General features: G+C 38.5%; 1 protein-coding gene across 3 annotated transcripts in view; it reads left to right on the top strand.

Annotated features, from left to right (window-relative positions):
• The window catches only part of PHTF2 (putative homeodomain transcription factor 2), a 116,603-nt gene that overhangs the window by 44,524 nt on the left and 46,508 nt on the right, over positions 1–25,571 (top strand). For all 3 annotated transcript variants that reach the window (XM_006882597.1, XM_006882595.1, XM_006882596.1), the window contains 4 exons: positions 7,143–7,212; positions 9,413–9,571; positions 17,852–18,017; positions 18,954–19,118. In XM_006882597.1, coding sequence (XP_006882659.1) covers positions 7,143–7,212; positions 9,413–9,571; positions 17,852–18,017; positions 18,954–19,118 — 560 coding nt within the window. The remainder of the gene's footprint in view (positions 1–7,142; positions 7,213–9,412; positions 9,572–17,851; positions 18,018–18,953; positions 19,119–25,571) is intronic.

Here is a 25,571-nt window from a genome sequence, read left to right as displayed (position 1 = left end):
GATTTCAGCTACTCAAGTGATCCCTGTGTACTCTGAAGCCTAGACAGCATCACCAAGAAAATGGTTGGTGTGCGGAACTGGGCCTACACCAAGCTGCCATGTGGTCTGCTGGCCCAGCAACTGCAAATCAGCCATATTAGGGTCCACATCAACTACTGTAGCATGGAGGTGGCCAGCGGGCACTGGAACAACTCCACTTTCACTTGAAGGCCACACTCGCCTGCCTTGGTCTCTAGTGGCTGTGGCCTTTGGAAATAAGAGTCACTGTATCAAAAAGAGGTGGTCGACACTGATCAAGAACTGATGGTACTAAAGGAAGATGTCCAAAGTGCACTGGAGGTACTGCAAAAGTTAAGACTCCATCAATTAGGGTTGGTGACATACTAGTTGAGATGTTTCAGGAAAAAGGTGTGGCCCTGAATGTGTTTCACGGTTCTTTGCCAAGAAATATGTAAGACCTGGCCAACTGACTAAAAAGGTCCATTTTGTTCTCATTACAAAAATAGGCACTCCAACAATATGGAAATTATTGAATAATATCATTAATATCACATGCAATAAAATTTTATTGAAGATTATTTAAAAATAGCTAGAACAGTACATTGACAAGAAACTCGGAAATTCAAGCTGGATTCAGAAGAGGCCATGATAAGAGAACATCATTGCTAATGTCAGATGGATCTTGGCTGAAAGAAAAGAATGTCAGAAAGATATTCACTTATGTTGTTGTTTTGTTGTTATGTGCCGTCGAGTCGCTTGCAACTCATAGCAACTCTACAACTCTAAACTCTGCTCTGTCCTGTGCCAATCTCATTGTCTCCGACACACTCATCCTGATTGCCCCAGTCACCGAATCAATCCATCTCCCAGAAGGCCTTCCCTTCCTACGCCTGCCCTCCACCCTCCCAAGCATGATGTCTCTCTCCAAGGACCGGTCTCTCCTTACAACATGACCAGAGTATGTCAGACGAAGCCTCAGAATCCTTGCCTCCAAGGAGCAGCCCTTTTTAACCCTCTCCAGGATGAAGCTGTTTGTTTTCATAGCAATCCATGGCACTCTCAGCACTCTTCTCCAGCACCAAAGCTCAAAAGCATCAATTCTCCTTCTATCCTCCCTGGTCATTGTCCAGCTCTGTGATGCATAACAAGTGATTACAAAGGCCTGCACCAGACACACCTTAGTCTCCAGAGACACATCATCATTGCTCTTGAGTACTTTAGAGAGGTCCCTAACAGCAAACTTTCCCATTGCAATACGTCTTTTAATTTCCTGGCTGCTGGTGCCAAGAGTGTTGATTGTGTAGCCAAGCAGACTAAAGCTGTGAACAATCTCAATCTCTTCACCATCCATCCTGATGCTGCCAATTGGTCCAGTGGTGAGAATCTTTGTCTTCTTGACATTGAGCCTCAATCCATATTGAAGGCTGCAGTCCCTGACCCTCAGCAGCAAGCACTTCAGGTCCTCCTCCGTTTCAGCAAGCAGGGTTGTGTCATCTGTATAACGCAGATTGTTGATAGATCTTCCACCACAGCAAGCACTTCAGGTCCTCCTCCGTTTCAGCAAGCAGGGTTGTGTCATCTGTATAACGCAGATTGTTGATAGATCTTCCACCAATCCTGATGCCACATTTCCCCTCATAGAGCCCAGCCTCCCAGATGATCTGTTCTGCATACAGGTTGAAAAGTTATGGAGATAGGACACATCCCTGGCGTATGCCCTTCCCAATTTTGAACCATACAGTGTTTCCTTGCTCTGTTCTGATGACTGCCTCTTGGTTCAAGTATAAGTTTTGCATTAGCATGATCAAGTGTTCTGGGATTCCCATTCTTCTCAGAGTCAGCCACAGTTTGTTATAGTCCACACAGTCAAACGCCTTTGCATAATCAATGAAGCACAGATAGACATTCCTCTGGTACTCCCTGCTTTCAGCCAATATCCATCTAATATTAGCTACCTACAATATCCCTAGTACCATGACCTCTTCTAAACCCAGCCTGGACTTCTGGCAGTTCTCTGCTGATGTGCTGTTCCAGTAGTTTTTGGATGATCTTCAGTAGAATCTTGCTTGCATGTGAAATCAAAGATAACTGTTCTATAGTTTCCATACTCTGTTGGGTCACCTTTCTTTGGAATGGGAACAAATATAGATCTCTTCCAGTCAGTTGGCCAAGTTGTTGTTCCCCAGATTTCTTGACACAACTTGGTGAGCACGTCCAGGGCAGCATCTGTTAGCTGAAATACGTCAATTGGTATACCATCTATTCCTGGGGCCTTATTTATAGCTTAACAAATTATGGCCAACATTGAGAAGAATGGAAATCCCAGAACACTTGTGCTCATGCGAAACCTATATATGCATAAACGAAGTGCAGTTGTCAAAACAGAACAAGAGAAAAATCAGGAAAAGTGTGGATCCAGGTTCTAGCCTTTTTCCACACGTATTTAGTCTATATGTTACACACATTGTAAGAAGCTAGGCTCTATGAAGAAGAATTTGACATCAAGATTACAAGAAGAATTATCAATTTTTCTTGTTGATGAAGTTGATGAGGATTTGAAGCACTTACTGCAAAAGATCAAAGGCTATACAGCTTTCAATATGGATTACATCTCAACATCAAAGAAAACAAAAATCCTCATCGCTGGACCAATAGGTAACATCATAATATATGAAGAAAAGATTGAAGGTGTCGCCAGTTTCATCAACACCCATGGTAGCAACAGCCAATAATTTAAAAAAGAAAAAAGAAATGTTGCATTGTGGAAATCTACTGTCAAGGACCTCACCAAAGTGTTGAAGAGTTAGGATGTCAGTTTAAACACTAAAGTGCACTTGATCCAAGATAATGGTGTTTTCAGTTGCTTTATTTGCATCTGAATGTCCTTGGGGGCAAAATAGGCTGGGAAAAGTGGAGGGTCAGAGAGCAGGTTAGTTAATGAGATAGATTGACACAGTGATTGTAACAGTGGGCTTGAGCATGGTGGAGATCCTGAGGATCGGACAGGGCAGGGCAAGGCTCAGATCTGTTGTTCATAAGGTTGCTATGAATAGTAGTTGACTTGATGGCACCTAACTACAACAACAGCATCCGTCTGTCCATCCGTTCATCCATCCGTCCGTCCGTCCATCAGTCCATCCATCCATCTTTTATGTGCTTTACAAAAATTATTTTATTTATTGTTATTGTTTATTTTTACTTTTCTCTACTTCGCTTCTTAAAGCTTATTAGCTTTGATAGTTAATGAAGGTGCAGCCGGTGTGCTCCTTAGAGGCACAGATAATAAAGCTTTATCTCACATACTTTGATCATGTTACTAAGAGAGGCTTTCATTAGAAAGGGACATCATGCTTGGTCAGGTGGGGGGAATGCAAAAGAAAAGACCCTCAACCTGGTGGATTGACACAGTGACTGCACCAGTTGGCTCAAGTGTGTCAAAGATTGTGAAGATGGTACAGGATAGGACATGATTCAGACCTGTTGTTCATAGGGTCACTGTAAGTCGTTCATACTTGACTCAAAGGCATCCATGAAGAACAATTTCTTCGGTTCTCATCTCTGTTAACGCTCCAAAATGGATTCTATTTCTGTGTAATCTGTTTCTTATGTTATATTCTTTTTGTGTTAGTGCTCAAATTCCATCATTGTAACTGACACTCTACATTATTTTCTCTAGTTCCATGTTGTGCAGTATTTCACAAATGCTTGATAATTTTTCAGTCATGCCACATACTCTATTGTGTAAACAAACCACCATTTCTTCACCCATTCATCCTTTGATTGGCACTTGAATTGTTTCTAATTCTTTGCTTTTATAAGCAGCACTGAAATAAACATGGATATACATATGTCTGGTAATGCCACAGATCTTATTTTTGTTAAAGATATATACCTAGTAGTGGGATTGCTGAATCAAATGGTATTTCTAAAGCCAGCTTTCTAAGGAAATGCCAAACTTCTTTCAATATTGGTTGTACCATCATCCTGATTCCCCTCTTTTTGAGAGCTAATGACCTTGAGCATTTCTTCATGGTTTTGTTGATCAGCTGAATGTCATCTTTGCTCACACGTTTACTCATGTCTTGTCTTCTATTTATTTTGTAATTGAGTTGTTTTGTCTTTCTCTTGTCAAGGTATGTGAGTTTTCTAGAAATATTACAGATAAGTCCCTTGTCAGATATGTCATTGCCAAATGTTGCTTCCATATATATATATATATATATATATATATATATATATATATATATATTCTCTCCTTACTCTTCTGGAGAATTATTTTCACATATTTCATTTTTAAAAAGTCTCACTAGCCCTTTGTATTGTGGCGTTAGAGTATAGTACTGAATATCAAGTGGACAAACTGGTCCTATCTTGGAGAAAGTAAAAACAGAGTTCTCCTTGGAAGCAAGGATGTTGAAACTTTGTCTCATATACTTTGGACATGTTGTTAGGAAGGGCCATACTTGGAGAAAGACATCATGATTGGAAAGGTGTAGGGGCAATGTAAGAGAAGAATACCCCCCTCTCCACAAGGTGGTTGACACGGTGCCTGTAGCAATGGCCTCAAATATGTCAGAGATGGTAAGGATGGCACAGGATAAGGCAGAGTTCAGATCTGTTGTTCATAGGATCTATATGAGCCACAGTCAACTTGGCAACACATAACAACAACAGCAAATATTTCATTTCTCGGTCTAAGAATTCTGTCCTTTATTGATTGTGTATCAGTTATGTTTGATATTCTATTTAAGTCATACATTATGGCTCCTAAATTTGCCCCCATGTCCCGCCCCTTAATCTTTATAGTTTTAATTTTTATACCAAGTCCTTGATCCATTCAGACTTAGTTTTTCTATACGGTGTCAGGTATGGGTCTTATGTTTATTTTCTGCAGATGACATCTGTCCAGTTTTAACAGCACCATTTATTAAAGAGACCGTCTTTTCCTCACTCAATGGATTTTCTCTCTTTGTCAGAGATCTTTTGTTTATAGATGGATGAATATATTTCTGGGTTCTCAATTTTACTTCATTGATAAATGCACCTGTCACTGATCTGTGCTGTGACATGCTGTCACATTTCTCTTTAAATATTCTTTTAAGGCTAACTCGAAGGGGAATTTAAAAAAAAAAAGAAGCTAAGAAGCAGTTTTACAAATACAGCTAAAAATAAGTATTTTCCTAAAATGGGAAAGGAATCTAATATGAAAAAGATCAAGTAAAATAAGCATGATACAAAATAGCACAGACATATAAATAAAAACTTTCTATTGTTTCTCACATATTAATTTTTAGTACCTTAAAATCTTAATAAAAATTTTAGTGCACAGCACTAAATAAAAAAAAATAGTGCACAGCAGTAATTTAGGCTTCTAGTTTGTTACAAAATACTGGCAATAAGATTATTTTCTAAATATTGTAGGTAAAATTAATGAGATAAATTAAAATGTGTTACTAATTTAAAATTTATTGATTCCAATAAATGTAAAATCTCATTATAATAAAGTTCATGTGATATTTAAATAGAGTTGAACAAATACTGGTTTGTTTATATATATTTTTTCCACTATTGTAACTTGTAGAGTACTATAAATTAATGTATAGTCCATCATCCACTCTGTAGTAACATTAAAATGAACAAGAATCCACAGTAAATTATCCTAGCTATATTGGCACCCTCTTTCCCCCTTTATTTTTACTTTTCTATCTCAGAGTGGTTTGCAACGTCAGGTGGACAGCCTACTAAGAAGTTCGGAGTTACCATTGTTCTCTTCGTGTTATCACCTCATCATTTCAAGCCCCCATCTACCCTTTCTCTTACTTCATCCCCCGCCCACTGACCTCTGCAATTGCAGTGATTTTTCCCTCCTTCTCTTTGTTCTGTCCCCTTCTCTCTTCTCCCTTCTGAAAATTTAAACATGTCTTAATTATTCTCCTATTTTTAATTAACTATATAAAATATAATGTGTGTGTTTGAGTGTATAAAACACAAAGTACATGTATAAAACACAACATATATGAATGATTCTATCCAAATCAGTAAAAAACCAAGTTCAAAAGTTATGATATCTTGATTTTAGGGTACATTTTTAGTTCAGCCTTCTCTATTGGTTAGGAGCTTATACAGCCTTCTCTTGTTTTAGATACAAACAATACTTAATGAATTTTACTTTGAAGGAACATTGTTATTTGAATTAGGGCAAGAAGACAGACTACAGAGCTGCGTGGTTAATGAAATAAACAATTAACAAATAATCTGAACAGCTTTGTCATCTCTCGGCACTTGTATCTTAAAGGATTTTAGCTTAAGCTGCTGTAATTCTAGCATCCTAGTTATATATACCCTAAAGTTATTAAGTCATAAAATAGAATTTTATTTTCTGAAATAAAGATTTTTTACTAATTTTGATCTCCACACCAAGTCCCATGCTGTACACTGATGGTAATAACTTAATCAGTGTCAAATAATTTTCATTTTCAACTAATTCCATTAATGATTCCTGCCTCCTCCCCCTCCTTCTCCTTCTCCGTACTTTAGAGCATGGCATCTAAGTTCTAAGGTAGAATTGTGGTTTAAGGACAGATGTCTGCTAGTACCTGATGCTGTAAACGTACTAGAACCTCTGGAATGTGAGTGCTAACCTTTCTGGATCTCACCTGATAATCACCTCTCCGTGCTGGCAACTGCTGGGCATTTTATCCTCAGTTCTGTGGACTGCTTTCTGCAGCAATACCTTCTTATAATACCTTACAGACTTTTTATGCCCACTGCTTTTCCAGCCGGTCTCGGCTGCTCTCCTGTCCCCGTATAGGGCCAAATATAATTTCCTGTACCTTTTTTGGGTTATGCATTCCAGTTTTCTTGATAGTGACAACTTTTGTATTGGAATTTTATTTTTAGTAATAAATCAGCCTCCCATTTTGATCTCCACACCTAGAAATGTCACACTACCTCTCTTTAATCTTTTTCTTTTTAGAAAGTGATAAAATTTACTACAATAGTGTTGTTGTTTCATTTATTAAATATATAATGTTGCATTTTTGTCCAGTATTTTAACTGGAGATCTTTAGAAGTTGATTCTTTTCTGTTATTCTGGATTAAAAATATATATATATTGAATTTTAATACTATTTTTAATATAGGGATTAAGGAATAAACCAAAGAAAACAGCACATGTGAAACCAGACCTCATAGATGTTGATCTTGTAAGAGGTAAGTCTTGGGTAAACAAATGCATTATGAAGTAAGAATTAAAAATGGCTTAGATTTATATATTATAAAATTAATAGCAAATATAACCTAAAAACTGATATTCCCTCTTCAGATTATTGAGGACTACTGATGTCAATTTGAGGATACAGGTGTGTCTGATTGAGCTCTTGGTCTTTGGAAGCACTTGTTATACATCTGAGAGCAAGACAGTGAAAAAGTATAACAGAAGAATTAATGCCTTTGAGTTGAGGTGTTGAAGAGTGCTGAACATCGCATGAACAGACAAAAGAACAATCAGATATGTCTAGGAGAGGGTGCATTCAGAGTGCTCTGTTAGAAGCAAAGGTGATGAGACTTTGCCTTAATGTATTTCAGGCATGTTGCTAGGAGGGGTTGTTCCTTGGCCAAGTGACTGAAAGAGATGTTTATTTGTTCCCATTCCAAAGAAAGATGACTTGACAAAGTATGAAAGTTATCAAACAGTATCATTAATATCACAGGCAAACAAGATTCTGCTGAAAATTATCCAAAAACTGAAACAGAGCATCAACAGAGAACTGCTAGGTGTGCAGGCTGAGTTTAGAAGGGGTCGTGGTACTAGGAATATTGTAGCTAATGTTAGATGGATTTTGGCTGAAAGCAGAGAGTACCAGAGGGATGTCTATCTGTGTTTCATTGACTATTCAAAGGCTTTTGACTGTGTGGATCACAACAAATTGTGGCTAGCTCTGAGAAGAATGGGCCTCTCAGAACACTTAATTGTTTTTATGCAAAAACAGGAGGCAGTCGTAAGAACAGAGCAAGGAGACACTGTGTGGTTCAAAATTGAGACGGGTATACACCAGAGATGTGTCTTATCTCCATAGCTTTTCAATCTGTATGCAGAATAGATCATTTGGAAGGCTGGGCTATAGAAGGAGAATTGTGGCATTAGGACTGGAGATAGACTCATCAAGAACCTGCAGTATATAGATGACACAACTCTACTTGCTGAAACTGAGGAGGACCTGAAGTACTTGCTGCAGAAGGTCAAGGACTGTAGTCTTAAATATGGATTGAAGTTCAACATCAAGAAAACAGTGATTCTCACTACTGGGCCAGTTGGCAGCATCATGATAGATGGTAAAGAGATTGAGATAGTTAACAGTTTTTGTTTGCTTGGGTCCACAATTAGCACTCTTGGTACCAGCAGTCAGGAAATCAGAAGACAATTTGCATTGGGAAAGTCTGCTGTCAGGAACCCCTCTAGACTACTGAAAAGCAACACTGAGTCTCAGGACTAAGGTGTGCCTGATTCAGCCCTTAGTCTTTGCAATTACTTGCTATGCATCAGAAAGCTAGACAATGGCTAGGAATGATCAAAGGAGAATTGATGCCTTTGAGCTGTGGTGCTGGAGAAGAGTATTGAATATACCATGGATTGCTAGGGGAACAAACACGTTTGTCCTGGAGAGGGTGAAACCAGGCTGCTCCTTGGAGGCAAGGATTCGGAAGCCTTTGTCTGACATACTTTGGATATGTTGCAAAGAGTGATCAGTCCTTGGAGAGGAACATCATTCTTGGGAGGGTGGAGGGACAGCACAAGAGAAGAAGCCCTTCAATTAGATGGATTGATTCAGTGACTGGGGTAATGGGGGTAGGTATGGCAGAGACAATAAGGTTGGCACAGGATAGAGGAGGGTATAGGGCTGTTGTACATAGGGTCGCTATGAGTTGTAAGCGACTTGATGGCAGATAACAACAACAACAACAATGATTTATCTAAGAAATAGTAAGTAGTCATTTGTTTCTGCTTAGCATGCTTGAGACTTGGCTATAAAAAGTAGTCATTTGTAATTTTAAACTATTTAACTGGGACTGACATCTGATCTTTGCCCTAATAAAATATGTGGGAGAAACTCTGGCCTTATTTAAGTTAAAATTTATTCAAAGTGCCTGAGTTAATATGAAAGCATGAAGATGTTTTCTAAAAGGATAAACTACCAGACATTGAATATCTCTTACTCATTAATATACTGCAAAATATCTTTTTATTTCTCCCGCTTAAAGCAAATGATGTGTGACTATCTCTAGCTTACCATTTCACAGTAAGAAACTATTGGTCTTAAACATTTAAAAAGAAAGTACATATGTTGTACCATTCTTCAGATGTTTACTTTTTTTCCTAAAGAGATGAAATTATTCCACTTTACTTTCACAGGTTCTGCATTTGCTAAGGCAAAGCCTGAAAGCCCCTGGACTTCTCTGACTCGAAAAGGAATTGTGCGAGTTGTCTTTTTCCCCTTTTTCTTCCGATGGTGGTTACAAGTTACATCAAAGGTCATCTTTTTCTGGCTGCTTGTCCTTTATCTTCTTCAAGGTATAATTAAGTAATGCAAATGCATTTTACTTTTAACATTCAGAATGTTGTATTTTTAGGGTTACTGAGGAATTTTTAAAATATGTGCTATTACTACTACTGAGTATAATAATGAACTACATTTATAGTGATACTTGGTTTAAGGAAACACAAAACTAGGATTATAAATGTTTGAGAAGACAAAGTAATTATTTTCTGATATAACTTTATATAAATTTGAATTTCTGGATTGCTCTGGGAAAACAGTAATTTTGGAGGTTTGAGAATTAAAATATACAAATCAGAAAAATTCATTAAATATACCCACCCTCCTTGAGTTGCTTGTGACTCAGCACCTAACAACAACAACAACACTTACACACCCCAGTCTTCTTTTATAGACCTGTTCTTCATCTCCATTTTTCTGGCTCTCACATGTTTCTTTACTTTCAACCACTGTGACTGGAGGTTGTCCTCATTCCAAATTGAAATTCTACATCCCAGTCAGTTGTAAGGGCATTTACAGTGTCATTAATTCTCAAAACAATATAATGAAGTATATTGTGTGCTGAAAGGTTGATTTTGACCCTGTAGGAGAACGTAGAACTACCCCATAGGGTTTTCTAAGCTATAATCTCTATGGGAACAGGAGTGGCAGGTCCTTTCTTCTACAGAGTGACTGGTGGGTTCAAACAGCTGATCTTTCACTTAGTAGATATGAGCTTAACCATTGTGCCACTAGGGCTCCTTAATAGTGATGTATGCTGTTAAGTTGAGCATAACTCCCAGTAGCCCTGTTAGCAACCATTCTGATGTCTTGCTCTATCCTCATGCTGCCCTTGCTAACTCTGCTATGGTAGAGCCCATTGTTGCCTTTACTGTGTCGGTTTACCTGGAGGTCTTCTCTTTCACTGACCCTCCGCCTTTCCAAGCATCATGTCCTTTTCCAAGGACTGGCCTCTTCTAACATGCCCAAAATATGTGAGCCAAAACTTTGCCATCCTTGCCTTTTAAGGAGCACCCTGGTTTTACATCTCCATCCAGCTTACAGATACAGGGTCAGAGGCACCTGACCTGAGACTCCTGGGCAGATTGGTCACAAGTATGGTAGAGCCCAGATTGCAGGCTAAGCTGGCTGATTGCAGAGCCATCTACCTCACTCTGTTACGCTGCCTTTGTACACAGCACCATTCTAGCGCACAGTCAGAAGAGCAGTGGATGGCAGTACAGAGCATTGGAGACTAAAGTAGCAACCCACATTGCTCTAACAAAGCATCTTTTTTTAACCTGTTTGATACTGTTCCAGTTGTTTTAATGTGTTGCTTTTTTACTTGTAACACTGCACTTGCACATGATTGTTAAATTGTGCTTATCAACTTAATTCTAAGTAAAAGATATCTCTGAAGTAAATAATAATATAAAAACTGGAAACTGTTCTTTAGATCAAGTTGTTTCTACTAAGTCAAAGTAGGTAGCCTAGGATAGGGAGTTGCGCTGCTTACTTACAGAAGTTGCCTCTCTGGCAGTTTGAACCCATCAGTGACTCCAAGCCAAAAAAATAGACAGGCTTACCATGTGATTTATTGCCTCTGAAAATCCACAAAAAGGTCAGCTGTGAGTTGTTTCTGACTCAGTGGCAATGAGAGAAAGAGAGAACTGAATTTTTACTGGCAATGTGCAGTTATGCTTGGCTGAAAGTCACTTACACTTCTCTAACATAAAAAGGGAACATAGGTTAAATCAAACATGAAAATGAAGCTTTTCCATTGAAGTCAATCATAAGATGCTTATGTTGAACATTGTCCTTTTAAGAAGGGAATTAACCTGCTCATACTCACACAGCCAGCGTGACATAGACCCGGCAGTCTGCTCTGTGCTTTAGAAAACTTCATGCCTCTGTCTCCTTGCATATATACAAGAGTGCAGTGTTCTTTGTTAACCCCTTCATTCTCTATTCTACTCTCCCCTTTTACTCCTTGAAAGGATATTAAGAATCAAATGCAGTCATATTTGGTTTTATGTAAATATGAACAAAAGTGAGCTCTGGTAGCCTAGTCAAGGGCGTTGCTCTGTAAATACAAATTTCTCACCTTTCTGGCAGTTCAAATTTACCAGCAGCTCTCCAGGAGAAAGATAATTATTCTCCTCCTGTGCAGTTTATAGTCTCAGAAACCCAGTGGTGGGTCAGTTCACATGCACTGAGTTTGAGTGAATATTTGTCCTAAAACTGCATTTACATACTTTTAAAAATAGCTATTGTAAAGAAAAAAAAATAGCTATTGTATTTTCTGATCTCTACCACTTTTTGCTTCTATTATATCTGACCTAGACATATACAATACTGCTAAGGGGTCATTATCTTTCCTACTTGTATCCATTTACTCTCTGAATTACAAATCTAAACCAGTGGCTAAAGCTCCAAATTTCTTGACCCATTAATCATTGTCTTGAGCATAAAAGGCCAACTTTTCCAAATCCTCAACTTTTTCCTTCTATGTTGGCCAAGGATAAACTAGCTGTTCTCGGTTTTTCAAACTTCATATACTGTTTTTTGCCTTTGTTCCTTTGGATATACAGTTTTACCTTAGCTAAGTAGCTCCCTTCCCTCTTATTTACTACCTGTTCAGTTCTTGCTTGTTTTCAAAACTTAGACCTCAACTTTTTTGAGAATTCTTTAATAACTCCCTAATTGCATCATGACACAAAGTGTTTTTTAATTGTATAAACACTTATTTAGTGGTCCCCTTGTGCCAGGCACTGTGGTAGGAGCTTGGGAACTAGAGATGAAGCAGAGACCGGTCCTCAAGGACTTCATTATTTTTTCATCTGTCCCATACAAGACTGGAGACTTCCTGAAGATAAGAGCACAGATTATAAGCGCACTCAAATAAATTTTGTGGAGTTGTAATTTTAGCTTGGATAAGCCAAATGACTTTCCTGAGTCTTCAGGTTCCTTGTCATTATGTGGGGCCGAATTCCCAGCTCTGGGAGAGAAGAGGAAACTATGCATGTGAAAGTCTTTGGCTGCCAGACATCAGTCAATATGCACAAGGGAAAATGACCACAGTGGTCTTGACTGTCATCCTCCAAGGCCTAGTCACACTCTTCAGAGCCTCTGAAATAAGCAAGTAAACAGCTCTTGATAGCATAGAATCCACGTCACTCAGCTCCGGCCTTTCTAGATCCTGGAGATTTATCTGAATAGGGTCATAGTCTTCCCTTTCCAGCCTGTGGGCTCTCAGGTTATTTTCAATTGTTAGGAGATGCCTGCCTCATTCTTGTTTCCAAAACATCAGGAAGATGCCAAGATCCTCCCAGGGGTTCAGATCAGAGCTGGAAGCATGCTTGTTACAGGAAACTAAAAGTAGGGGATGGGAAGAAATTAGCCAATACAGATGATTTTGATAGTTTGTGTGCGAAATGCATACTTCCTTATGCTTTAAGGCAGTGAGGATTTGAGTAATAGGGATATCTCATCTGCCTTCTTATCCTGAAGGCATAATACCCAAACAGTGAGCTTCAAATATTTGATATTCCTGGTTGTTCCCCATAAGAGTTCTATGTGGCCAATACTTAAAGTCCTTCCATGGAGCCACATGTGTCCTATAGACAACATTCTGTTTTAATGAGCTTCCTTAGTAATTTCTAGGATTCTCTCACAATATTGTTTAGTTCATAAGACCTATTAAATGATCAAATAGTGTGAGAAAACATTACGGAAAAGCAATGAATATTTTCTCTTGTTTCTTCTAAATCGTCATTGTTGTGGTCAGAACCGACTCATAGCTGACTCTCCTGTAGGTTTTCAGAGGCAGTAAATAGAATGGGAGAAGATTGCCCATCCTTCTCCCACAGGGCAGCTGGTGGATTCAAAACATGTGCCTTTGAATTTGTAGTGCATTACCACTAGGCCACCAGAGCTCCAGAGATGATTTCAAAACCAAGCAAGAGGAGCTACCTTAGGAGCTGAACCATGGAAGGGGCCACTATGAGACACAGCTAGACAAAGGGAGGAAAAAGAGAGCGAGAAAGTGGCTTCCTTTTTAATGTTTCTGTGGTGGCGTATTCCACAGGGAATTCTGTTCCTAACCCAAAGGTGGCACCCTTTTGCCAATTAAAATCCACCAGCACCTCTTGAAGGTTAAAGTTGGACCGTCTTCTCCCGTGTGATTTATAGCTTTAGAAACCTGCCAGAGGGTCAGCATTAAGTTGGTTCTTACGTGACAACAGTGAAATTGAGTTTGAGTTTTTTAATAGAGTTTCACCAAATTTAATAACCCTCTTAAGGTAAAAGAAACATAATATGTAGGTTTCCATCCAAACATTACAAAGAAGAATTCTCATAGGGTTTAGAATAGGTAGATAATAGATAACCAAGCTTTTGTCCTTAGCACTTTGTCTAGACAGCAGAAAACAGGACATAGGGGCACAGGGCCATGAGCTTTTCTCTGAAAAGGCCAGATTGAGTGAGAATAGCATAGCCCCTCACCTCCCCAGAGCATAAATCAGATAAAAGACTCCGTAGACCAGCCCCATGGTACCTCTTGAGCCACACTAGCAGCAAGAAATTAGTGTATGTCTTGTTAACTGACAGGCTCACAGTTGTGGTACTGAGAATGGGGCCTTATTAGGGAATTAAGTGGGAGAGTTGGGGACGCAAAGAATATCATTCAAAACAAGCCTAGGTTTTAGCCAAGTTTTAAAGCATAATTCCTCAATTCAGTCCCTGGTTTCATTTCAGCAGTCATACCCAAATCCAGAATGATTTGCCTCAGACCAGTTGTCAGTCCACTTGACCTTCAAGCATCTGGCAAGAAAAGCAAAACCCTTTAACTGGCCAGCAAAAATGCAAGAAGCCTCAGGTCACACCTTGTAATAGTTTCTCCGCAGCATTTCCACAGTTTCTGCACCATCATCACCAGGGTCTTACTCTCACCAGGATCTTTCTCCAGTCTCCCTCAAGACTTAGTGCCCCAAGTCCTCCTTGCCTCAAGCCTTGCTGCCCAGTGTGGGAAGCACTCTTTCTCTTGTCCTAGTCCCACAGCTGTTCATGATTTGCAAGACCCTGTGTCTGCAGTTAAGGTAGCTGGAGACCAGAAGGGGCTAACTATAATGACTTTAAAAAGTCAACTTTTAGGCTAACACCACACAACTGCATAAAATAGAATATTTGCAAAGCTGTTCTCTGTTGTGCCTGTAGTTCTGAACCTCTTCAGTAGCATTTGCTCCCACCTTTTACAGATAATTAGATTAATGATGATAGTTATTCTTTACTGATATAGAGTACGCATTTACTGTATGTGAAGAACTGCATATGAAGCAATTGAAAATATCATAACCTAACCGGCATCAGTCACACCTTGGTCTTTAAAATATCTTAGCTCTTTAGGAATTTAAATAAGTCTTGTACAGTTTTGGTTTCTTAAATGCTGTATTCATGAGTGTTGATTGTAGATCTAAGTAAAATATCAAATTTTTTGACAACTTCTTAAGTAGATGGATTTCTATTAATAAGAAATTCTTTATGGCCATATCATGTGTTTGTCATAACCCAACTCCCATATTTACAGACTTGACTGCTACTCATAGTGACCTTTTGTGTCTCAAAGTAATAGTTGTTGTTATGTGTCATTGAATTGACAACTCATGGTGACTCTATGCACAATAACTCTAAACCCTGCTCTATCCTGGACTAATCTGACACACCTCCACTCATTACCCCAGTTACTGTGTCAATCCATCTCATCTGAGTTCTTCCTCTCCTGTGCTGTCTCCACCCTTTGACTGGCTCCTCCTGGCAGCATGTCCAAAGTATGTGAGATGGAGCCTCAAAATCCTTGCCTTCAAGGAAGTTTGGCTTCACCCTCTGCAGGACAGACCTGTGAGTTCTCTTGGCAGTCCATCGTGTGTTCAGTACTCTTCTCTGGCACCATAATAGAAAAGCATCACTTCTTCTTTTGACCTCTTTGGTTATTGTCCAGATCTCTGATATATAACAGATGGTTACAAAGACCTTAGCCTGGACCAGACAGACACACCTTAGTCTCCAGACTGATATCATTGCTCTTTAGCACTCTGGAAAGGTCCCCGAAAGCAGATTTTCTTAAGGCAATTCATCTTTTGATTTCCTGACTGCTGGTACCAAGAGTATTGTTAATAAGGTCAGTCTCCTCTCTATTATGATGATGCTAGTTGGCCCAGTGGTGGGAATCTTCTTTTTTTTTTTAATACTGAGCTTCAATCTGTATTGCAGATTATAGTCCTTGACTCTCTGAAGCAAATGCTTCAGGCTCTCCTCACTTTCAGCAAGTAAGGTGGTGTCGTTTGCTAATTTAGGTTGTTGATGAGTCTTTCTCTAATCCTGATGCCACGTTCTTCCTCATAAAGTCCAGCCTTCCAAATGATCTGTTCCGCATATAGATTGGAAAAGTTTGGGAACAGCATGCATCTCTGACACACTCCCTTCCTGATTTTGAACTATCTGCTGTTCTATACAGAATTTTCGGTGACTTGTTTTTCAGAAGCAGATCACCTAAACTTCTGTTTTGAGGGATCTTTCGGTAGTCTTGAGCTTCCAGTGAGCAGACTTGGTGTTTAAACATTTTTATCTTTAATTAGAGCAAGGACAGCCTAGGAAGAGCTGAGTCTGACTCCTGCTCATTCCACAAAGGGGAACTGTCCCCAGTAGTGACATCCACACTACAGAACTAATTCCTTTGAGGCCTGACATAGTCTCCTTTGCTCCTGCACCTATTTTTAATAGTTCCAGCACCAATCTTCCTGCTCTGCTGGGTTCAAAGTGTATTGCAGTGACCATACAGACTTTATAGAACTGTATTCACAGTTCTGGGGTTTATTAGGGAAGTTAACAATCTGTCATTCAGGTTGCATCAGCGTACAATCCCTTATTTCAGACAGTTTTCCAAGCATGAATTCTGGCCTTTTGGTCTTCAGCCTCATGGCTGAGATCAGTGTCACAATGTTCCCTAGTCTTACCAGTTACAATATCTTCCCTCAGTCCTCCAGCAAGCTTGCGGCAGCCGACCCAAGGTCAGTTCTGTCTCACATCAGGTCTCTGATTCTCCACTGAGGCTGCTGGGGCTGCTGCCCCTGCTCCTATAGGCCCAGTTTGGCTGGTGCAGGAACCTCTTGCCCAGAGGAAGTGTGCTGCTGCTTCTTCCTTGTAGGTGTTGATATTCCCCAGTTTCAGTTGTTGAATCCACTCTGTTTAATGACAAATCCCCTTGTAGATAGACTAAAACCACCTTTTTTGAATGTCCTGCACTTCTATATGTCGGAATCAAGGTCAGTAGAACCATGTATCTCCCAGAGAGTGTGTTCTTCCCTTTTGGGGGCAACCCCACCCCCAATAAAACATTTGCCATTGAGTATGTCAGAGTAGAACATGCTCCATGTGGTCCTCAGTGGCTGAAATCTGATGGAGCTAACACAAAGTAGATCTCCAGGTATTTCTTTCACAGTGCACTGCATGTGTTTGAACAACCAACATTTGATTCAGTAGTCAAGTGTAAATGGTTTGTGTCATCCAGTGATCTACACGTAACATAAAACCAAATACCCACCACTGTCTGGTCAATTCTAATGCACAGTGATTTAGATTTCCAAGGATGTAAATGTTTAAAAAAGGAGACTGCTGATCTTTTACTGTGGAGTTGCTGGGGGATTTTATTTGCTTAATAGCTCAACATGTAATACTATGTCACTGAGGCTCCTTACACTTATCATGATGCTACTGTTGTGTGTTGTCAAGTCAGAACCAACTCATAGGTGACCCTCCAGTGAGTTTTCAGAAGCAAAAAAATCACATGGTAGGAGACTGCTCATCTTTCTTCTTTGTAGTATCTGGTGGATTCAAACCACATGCTTTTGGGATTGCAATGGAACTTCTTTCTCCTGGGCCACCAGAGCTGCCTTCTTGTCATAGGCCTTTCTTATTTATAATATAAAGAAATAAATGTACTTGACATTACTGTGTTTCATTTAATGGTTTGAGATCTTAATCATGAATGCTTGGATTCCCATTCAACTAATTTTGATTATAGTGTTTAGATATGTGCTTTAGGGATTATGCTGCATGCTGTTTTGTTCTATGAATTTATTACTAAATGGCATGGTTAGCCGGTGGCAGACAATAAAAATAGTCTGAAAGAATTTGTCTGGAGTAACATTTTAAACTTACTGAAATGTGGAAAAATAATCTGGCAGCTGTAAGGTAAGAACAGTTTTAAAGCAGTGACTGTCACATCTAAAATTAAACCTATTCTCTTTCTCTTTCTGTAGTTGCAGCCATAGTATTATTCTATTCCGCTTCCAGCCCACATAGCATACCTCTGACGGAAGTGATTGGGCCGATATGGCTGATGCTGCTCCTGGGAACTGTGCATTGCCAAATTGTTTCGACAAGAACACCCAAACCCCCGCTAAGTGCAGGGGGTAAGAGGAGAAGGTATGCTCTGTTTAAAAGTGATCTTTTTGTAGAGTTCTGTAATTGGAATCCAGGATTGTTCTTGTCCATTTTACTGTAGGATGAAATGTTATCTTGTAAAGTTGGTCTTTCAAAGTAAAGCACTTAGCTTTAGAATCAGCTAACAAATTGCTTTCTTTCTTTGCATCAAGACTGTTCTGAGACCACATGCCTGGGGTTTCCTTTTTCCTATGAGGATCGTTACTAGTAATACAATATCAGAATATGTAATGTATTTTAGCTAGAGTTGCTAATAAGTCATAGTACCTGCAAAATATTGGATTTTTAAAGTGATATTAAACAGCCGAAAAAATTTTAGCTAAACCTTTTTTGTTAAATGCTATTCGATGCTATTTAATATTACTCTTTGATTACCCAAGTGTAGCAAGTTGCTTTGGCCACTTGGCATAGTGAAGTTCTGTTTTTAAGGGTCTTTTGAACATATAAAATATTGCTCTGAATATTATTGATAAGAGAGTATAGCTTTCAGAGCTCTTAAGTGTTGAAATTTTGGCATATAAGCCTGTATCATTTAAAAAGATAGTACTTATATTAGATAAGTAGCATTGCTGGCAAATTAGGTCATAATTCTTTCTAATCCAAATTTTCTTCTTTCTTCATCTGCAGATAAGTGGCACTCAAATAGGGAAGAAATGCTTTTGTAAATATTTTTCCAATGCAATCCTTATAACCTGGTGTCCACTGACCTCAGTATGAGCAAGAAACAATATGCTAATGTTTATAATAATTGATCTTGATTGTTCACCATATTTGGATTAAATTTTATCCAGTAATTCTGAATTTTATTTTTCATTAAAATTCCTATGTTTATCTTTACCAAAATTTTGGATGCACTACAGAGAAATTGCTTGTTAAAACTTTAAAGCTACCTTCCACTCTTAATCTCTTCTGACGAAGGAAATTAAGAAAAGCAGCGCATTTGGAAGTACATAGGGAAGGAGATGGTTCTAGTACCACAGATAACACACAGGAAGGACCAGTTCCGAGCCATGGGACAAGCACCTCTTACAGTGTTGGCGCTGTCTTCAGAGATCTCTGGCATGCTGCTTTCTTTTTATCAGGGTTTGTATTATTTAAGGCTTTATTTGACATAGAGATGCAGTATTCCTTTTCTGACATTTCACAACTAATTAAAAACATTTAGAGGTGATGTTGCTAGCTGTATATAGTTTACATACCATATTTGAAATAAGTTTCAAAGTTATGATTAAATTCTAACCATAATTCATGAAAGTTGCTAAATTTAAAATCAAGGAATAGGATATTGCAAATAACCGTTTTCTACCTTATTTATTAACTTCTCTACTAATACCATTTTTTTCATCAATTTGTGACTGTGCTCTTATGATTAAGTGTATCATATGTTGTTATGTGGTTACATTGTAGGCATCTTATTTCAATGGCTTAGTGGTAAGAAGCTGTGCTGCCAACCCAAAGACACTCGATTTGAATTCACCAGCTGCTCCATGGGATAAAGTTGGGCAATCTCCTCCCTTGTGATTTACTTCCACTGAAAATCCAATAGAGGGTCAGCTATGGGTCATTTCCTACTCATTGGTACATAACAACAATCACAAAACGTTTTGGAAAGTCTTCCAACATTTTGATAGTTGGCAGTATCATGGCATTGATTAAATATGTTTCCTGATTGTTCTTTCTCTAGTGAAGGTATACATTTTGTTGTGTATATATTTTCTCCTCTTGGGTTTGAGTTTGCCTTTACCTCTCGATTATTTCATCTTTTAAATACTTTTAGGATGTGACCATTTTCTTACTGGAAAATAAATTCCTTAAAATCTTCTTGAGACTTTCAGAGAAGTAGTTACATGTGTTGTTACTGTTGTTAGGTGCGGTCGAGTCAAGCCTGCCTCATAGTGACCCTGTGAACAACAGATCTGAATGTGGCCTGTCCTGTGCCAGCCTCACAATCTCTGACACACTGGAGCCCATTGTGGCTGTCACTGTGTCAGTCCATCTGGTTGATCTTCCTGTCTGTAGCTTGCCCTCCACCTCACCAACTGTGATGTTCCTCTCCAAGGAATAGCCTTTCCTAGCAGCATGCCGAAAGTATGTGAGATGAACCTTTGCCATCTTTGCTTCCAAGGAGCATTCTGGCTGCTTTGCTTTCTGTTAATTAGTTAGTTGTTTTGGTTGTCCAGAATTAATACTGTATTATGCAGTATTCAGAATTCATCTAACTAATGATAAGGGATTATATTACCAGGTCAGAAGCATGCTGTTTTAATATACCAACTGCGAGAGAAAGATGGTCAGTCTCGTCAACATTTGATTTCAGTTTCTGAAACGGAATTGGAAGGTCTGTTAAGAGTCGGTTCTAGGGAGCCCTGGTGGCCTAGTGGCAAGAAGTTGCATTGCAATCCCAGAGGTACGTGGTTCGAATCCACCAGGTGCTCTGCTGGAGGAGGGGCAATCTCCTCCTGTACCAGTCAGATCCGATTTGATGGTACACATACACAAAATAATAAATTTAAAAAAGAAAGAGTCGGTTCTGACTTAACAGCACAGAACAGTAACTGTAGAGAGATGAGTGCCTTGTTTTTAACATGAAACTGTTTTCAGCGTTGTTATTTTAGGGCTTGATTGCCAGTATATAGATTGTTTTAAACATAAGCTTTAAACATATTTTAGTAAAAATATTAATTTCATAATTTCCCAACTGAGTTCTGGCTTTTATATGTCCAGAATGGTTTAAACTATGACATATCTGCTGAAATTTGCTTGACAGTGTTTTTTCTGGTTATTACAAATTGAAAAGCCAGACACTTCCATTATAATATTGCAGTTAACATAAAAGCACTGAAAGCCATCCAATTCGAGCTGACTCATAACTGACGCTCTGTTGCATTTCCAAGGTTATAATTATATGGAAGGAGATGCTCGATGTTGCTCCCAAGAACCAGCTAGTGAATTTGAAGTGTCAGTGAAGTCTAGCCTTTGAATTAGCATCACAGCTTCCTATGAACTATGCTCCTAGAGCAATTAATATAACTGTTGGGTAAAGAAATATACAATCACCCAAATAACTAAAATCTGTATATAATGTCTTGATTTTTTCCTAAATATTAGGATGAAAAATCATTATTTAAAAATCTGTATTTATAAATTGGGAATGCCCTTTTGTCATTAATTACTAAGTACATTTTATTCTCAAAAGGATACTATTATTTTAATACAAACCATAGTTTTTCACATTTTAAAAAGTTAGGAGATACTGTGTTACTGTGGAGTAAATACATGAAACTGAGAAAATGAAGCCAAAGAATTGATTTTGAAAGATAAATCAGTTCTATCTTAAGATTTAGTACTTTTTTTTTTCTTCTTTTTTATATGGAACACTTCACGAATTTGCATGTCATCCTTGCGCAGGGGCCATGCTAATCTTCTCTGTAGTACTTTTAATTACAGTGAGTTACCAGAATTTCATCTAAATAGCATATCCTGTACATTCTCTGCCAACTTTAACACCCCTAAAAAATCATTTCTTAAGGATGCTAAGTGAATTTTTGCATAACATGCTTGTGGACAGTATCCTAGGAAGAGGGTGCTATTTATTCCATTGTTGTTGTTGTTGATTACCTTTAAGTCAAGCATGATTCATAGGGACCCTATGAACAAAAGACCTGAAGCTTCTCTACAAATGTCAACATTTATCAAACTTCATAGAGTTTCCAGAGGCAGGTTGTTTAGGAAGTGGATGCCACTCCTGCTTCCAATTAGTTATTGTATGAAAAGACAATATTTATCTTTATACTTGTTGTTGTTGTTGATTGCCTTCGAGTCGAGCATGACTCATAGCGACCCTATGAACAAAAGGCTTGAAGTCCCCCCACAACTATCATCAGTTTTTGAAGTTCATTAGGTTTTCCAGCAACATGTTATTTAGGAAGTGGATGCCACTCCTGCTTCCATTATACTTAATAGTTGTACTGAATAGATTGTTGTTGTTGTTAAGTACCATTAAATCATATACGACTCATAGTAACCTCATAAACAATAGATCGGAACTCTTCCTGTTCTGCTCTGTCCTCATCATCATTCATATGAGTCCATTTGATGCAGACACTACATCAGTCCATCTCATTGAGGGTCTTCCTCTCCATCCACCTTTTCAAGCATGATGTCCTTTTCCAAGGTACAGCCTTTTCTAACAATAAGGCTAGAATATATGAGGTGAAGTTTCATCGACTTTGCTTCCAAGGATCATTCTGGTTGCACTTTCTCTAACATGTATCTGTTTGTGCTTTGGCAGTCCATGGTATATTCAACACTTTTCTCCAGCATCTCAAATCAAGTGCATTGATTCTTCTTCTGTCATCCTTATTCATTGTCCAGGTCTCAAATACATAGCAAGTGATTTGAAAGACTGTGGCCTGAATCAGGTGCACCTTAGTCTTTAGACTGACATCATTGCTCTTCAGGACTTCGAAGAAATCTATGACAGCAGACTTTCCTAGTGCTATAAGTCTCTTGATCTTCTGACTGCTGGTATCAAGGGTGTTGACTGTGGACATAAGCAAAATGAAATAGTTGAGACTTTGAATCTTTTCTCCATCTGTCATGATTTTACCTACTGGTTCAGGGGTGAGGATTTTTGTTTTCTTGATATTGAGATGTAATCCTTATTGAAGACTGCAGTGCTTGATCCTCTCAGCAAGCACTTTAGGCCTTCTTCACTTTTAGGAAGCAAGGTTGTGTCAGCTGCATAATGCAGGTTGTTGATGAATCTTCCTCCAATCCTAATGACACACTCTTCTTCATAAAATCCAACTTCTTGGATGATTTACTCAGTATTCAGATTGAAAAGGAAGAATTGTATCTGATTTTATTTTTCTTTAGCATAATACTTATTTCAAAATTCAGAGAGACACTATTTCATGTCCTTCCAAATTTGTCTGATCTTTACATTGTCTGTGAAAAATGTTCTTCACACAGGAATTATTGGGTTGTTTTTTTGTTTGTTGTTTTAGAGAAAAGTAACTTCTAAATTCACTCTTTAATTTAGAGGCAGATACATCAAACCAGGTTATAAGTTATATGTTAATACATCTGTTTGACCTGCATTTAAAATTTCCATCCCATTTAACTTCATTAAAGTTTTTTTAATACTAGTATGAAAATGAAGGGCTCAGTAAATTGATAGTTATTACAGACTAGAGAATACTGCATAGTACAATTTAAAATGGTATGCAGCCTCTCCAGAAATTTTTGTTAAAAGAATCAAAATTGGACTTTTACAGAATGTAGTCTATTACTTGAAGTAGTTGTCATTTAAACCATAAACTGATTTAAGCTCATAAAACTAGAGGAGATTTAAATGTGATTGTACCCTAGATCTTTAAAAGTATCTCATAAGCCACAACTTGATAACTTGTTAGATTTTAAAGTTACAATGGTCCTAGAAAGATGATTAGGGACAAGAAAGAAGTCTAATTTATTTGTCTAAGACTTCACATGTTGTAGAGGACACCTGAGGAAATAAAGGGGTCTGTGAGTCTTTGAAAAGACGTAGCAAGTGACCAAAATACACATAAAGCTCTGGTTAGCAGTGATGGTCATAGACTTCTATGACATTTTCTTTCTTTCTTTTTTTTTAGTAATTTTGATGAGTTTACAGAGACTTAGGGTTTCCAGTCATTCATTGTTGCACTTTTCTCCCTGCCCACCCCCTTCCCTCCAATTCACTTTTCTCCTTGATGAGTAAAAGAAAAAACTCATTGCTATGCAGTCCTTCCCCCCCAAGCCCATTGCACTGTGCAGCCTTCATTTGGGACTCCTGTCATGACAATGATACCTAATCATATATCCCTTTTAAACAGTTCTCTCCCTCATCTGTTGTAATGTATTGTATATTACAATATACATCATTCCTCCCCTTCTTCTCTGTGTTCCTCAAACCCAGTGTCAGTCCTGTTTTACAATAGTGTCCCTATGCAATATCTGTCCTTTTGTGACTGAGATACTGCACTCAGCATAATGTCCTCTAGGGTCATCCACTTAGCACAGTATTTCATGAGTTCCTTGTTTTTCAGTGCTATGTAGTATATTCCCTTGTGTGAATATACCAGAGCTTCTTTATCCATTCATTTGTTGATGGGCACTTGGCTTGTTTCCAGCCCTTTTTTTTAAAATTTATTTTTTATTATTACTTTTATTATTTTTTATTGTGTGTGTGTGTGTGTGTGTGTGTGTGTGTGTGTACCGTCAAATTGGATCTGACTGGTACAGGAGGAAATTGTCCTTCCTTCTCCAGCAAAGCATCTGGTAGCTTTGAACTGTTCACCTCTGGGATTACAGTGCAGCTTCTTGCCACTAGGCCACCAGAGCTCCGTTTCCAGCTCTTTGCTATTGCGGACAAAGCATCAATAAACACAGGTGTACATATATCTGCTTGGATGGCGGTTATGGTTTCTTTAGGGTAAATTCCCAGAAGTGGAATTGCTGACTAAAATGGTATTTCTGTTTGCAACCTTTTGAGAAAGCACCATACAGCCTTCCATAGTGGTTACACTCCCACTAACAGTGAATAAGGGTTCCAGTTTCTCTGCAGCCTCGCCAGCATTTGTTGTTTGGTGTTCTGTTAAATTTTGCTGTTCTTACTGGGGTGAGATGGTATCTCACAGCTGTTTTGGTTTGTATCTCTCTTAGGGCTAGGGATTTTGAACATTTCTTCATGTGTTTGTTGGTCATCTGAATGTCTTCTTTGAAGTGTCTGTTCATATACTGTGCCCATTTTTCAATTGGGTTATTTACCTTTATCTTGTGTGGTGGTATGACATTTTCTTATATCTGAGATTTTATTACTGATATTTTCATCTCTCCTTTTCCTACTTCATTCCTTAAGGAAAGGGGAATGAGATCAGAAATTCCAAACCATGTTCTAGAACAATCGTCATCTCACTGCTCTCAAATTAGAGATTCCTAACTGACCCTCCAGGTTCCATGAGCTGCACAGAGGGAAGTGCTCGTCTTTCTCATCTGGAGAAGCTGTTGGATTCAGACTACTTGCTTTTGAGTTAACAGCAATTCCTTACCCACTCAGCCACCAGAGCTCCCTTGTACTATTCCCCGCCCCGCTCCCCACGCCCCCAGCAACTCCATAACATCCAATAACGTGGGATTAATTCAATCTTAGATCTGTTCATATGCCTCTGAATTTTTGGGAACACCATTGAATAATTCCAGCCTTTACTTCATCCAGGACAGTAGAGAATACAAAAAATCTTTTTAAATTTAGAAACATAGGAGTCTTCATCTTTTATACAATAAATTTGAGATTTTTTTTTTCCTAAAAAAAAATATGGAACGCTTCACGAATTTGCGTGTCATCCTTACACAGGGGCGCAATAGTCTTCTCTGTATCGTTCCAATTTTAGTATATGTGCTGCCGAAGCGAGCACAAATTTGAGATTTCTTGAGCTAGCAAGTTCTTTAAATATTGTATAAATTTTTTGTCAACCTTTTCATGTAGAAATACATTCAGTTTTTAAATATATA

Source organism: Elephantulus edwardii, unplaced genomic scaffold, assembly GCF_000299155.1.
Source record: "Elephantulus edwardii isolate Elephantulus edwardi_28Jun2011 unplaced genomic scaffold, EleEdw1.0 scaffold00022, whole genome shotgun sequence".
NCBI classification, from domain to species: domain Eukaryota; kingdom Metazoa; phylum Chordata; class Mammalia; order Macroscelidea; family Macroscelididae; genus Elephantulus; species Elephantulus edwardii.
Note: the sequence above shows the minus strand (reverse complement) of the source record. Positions and strands in the feature narration are given on the sequence as shown.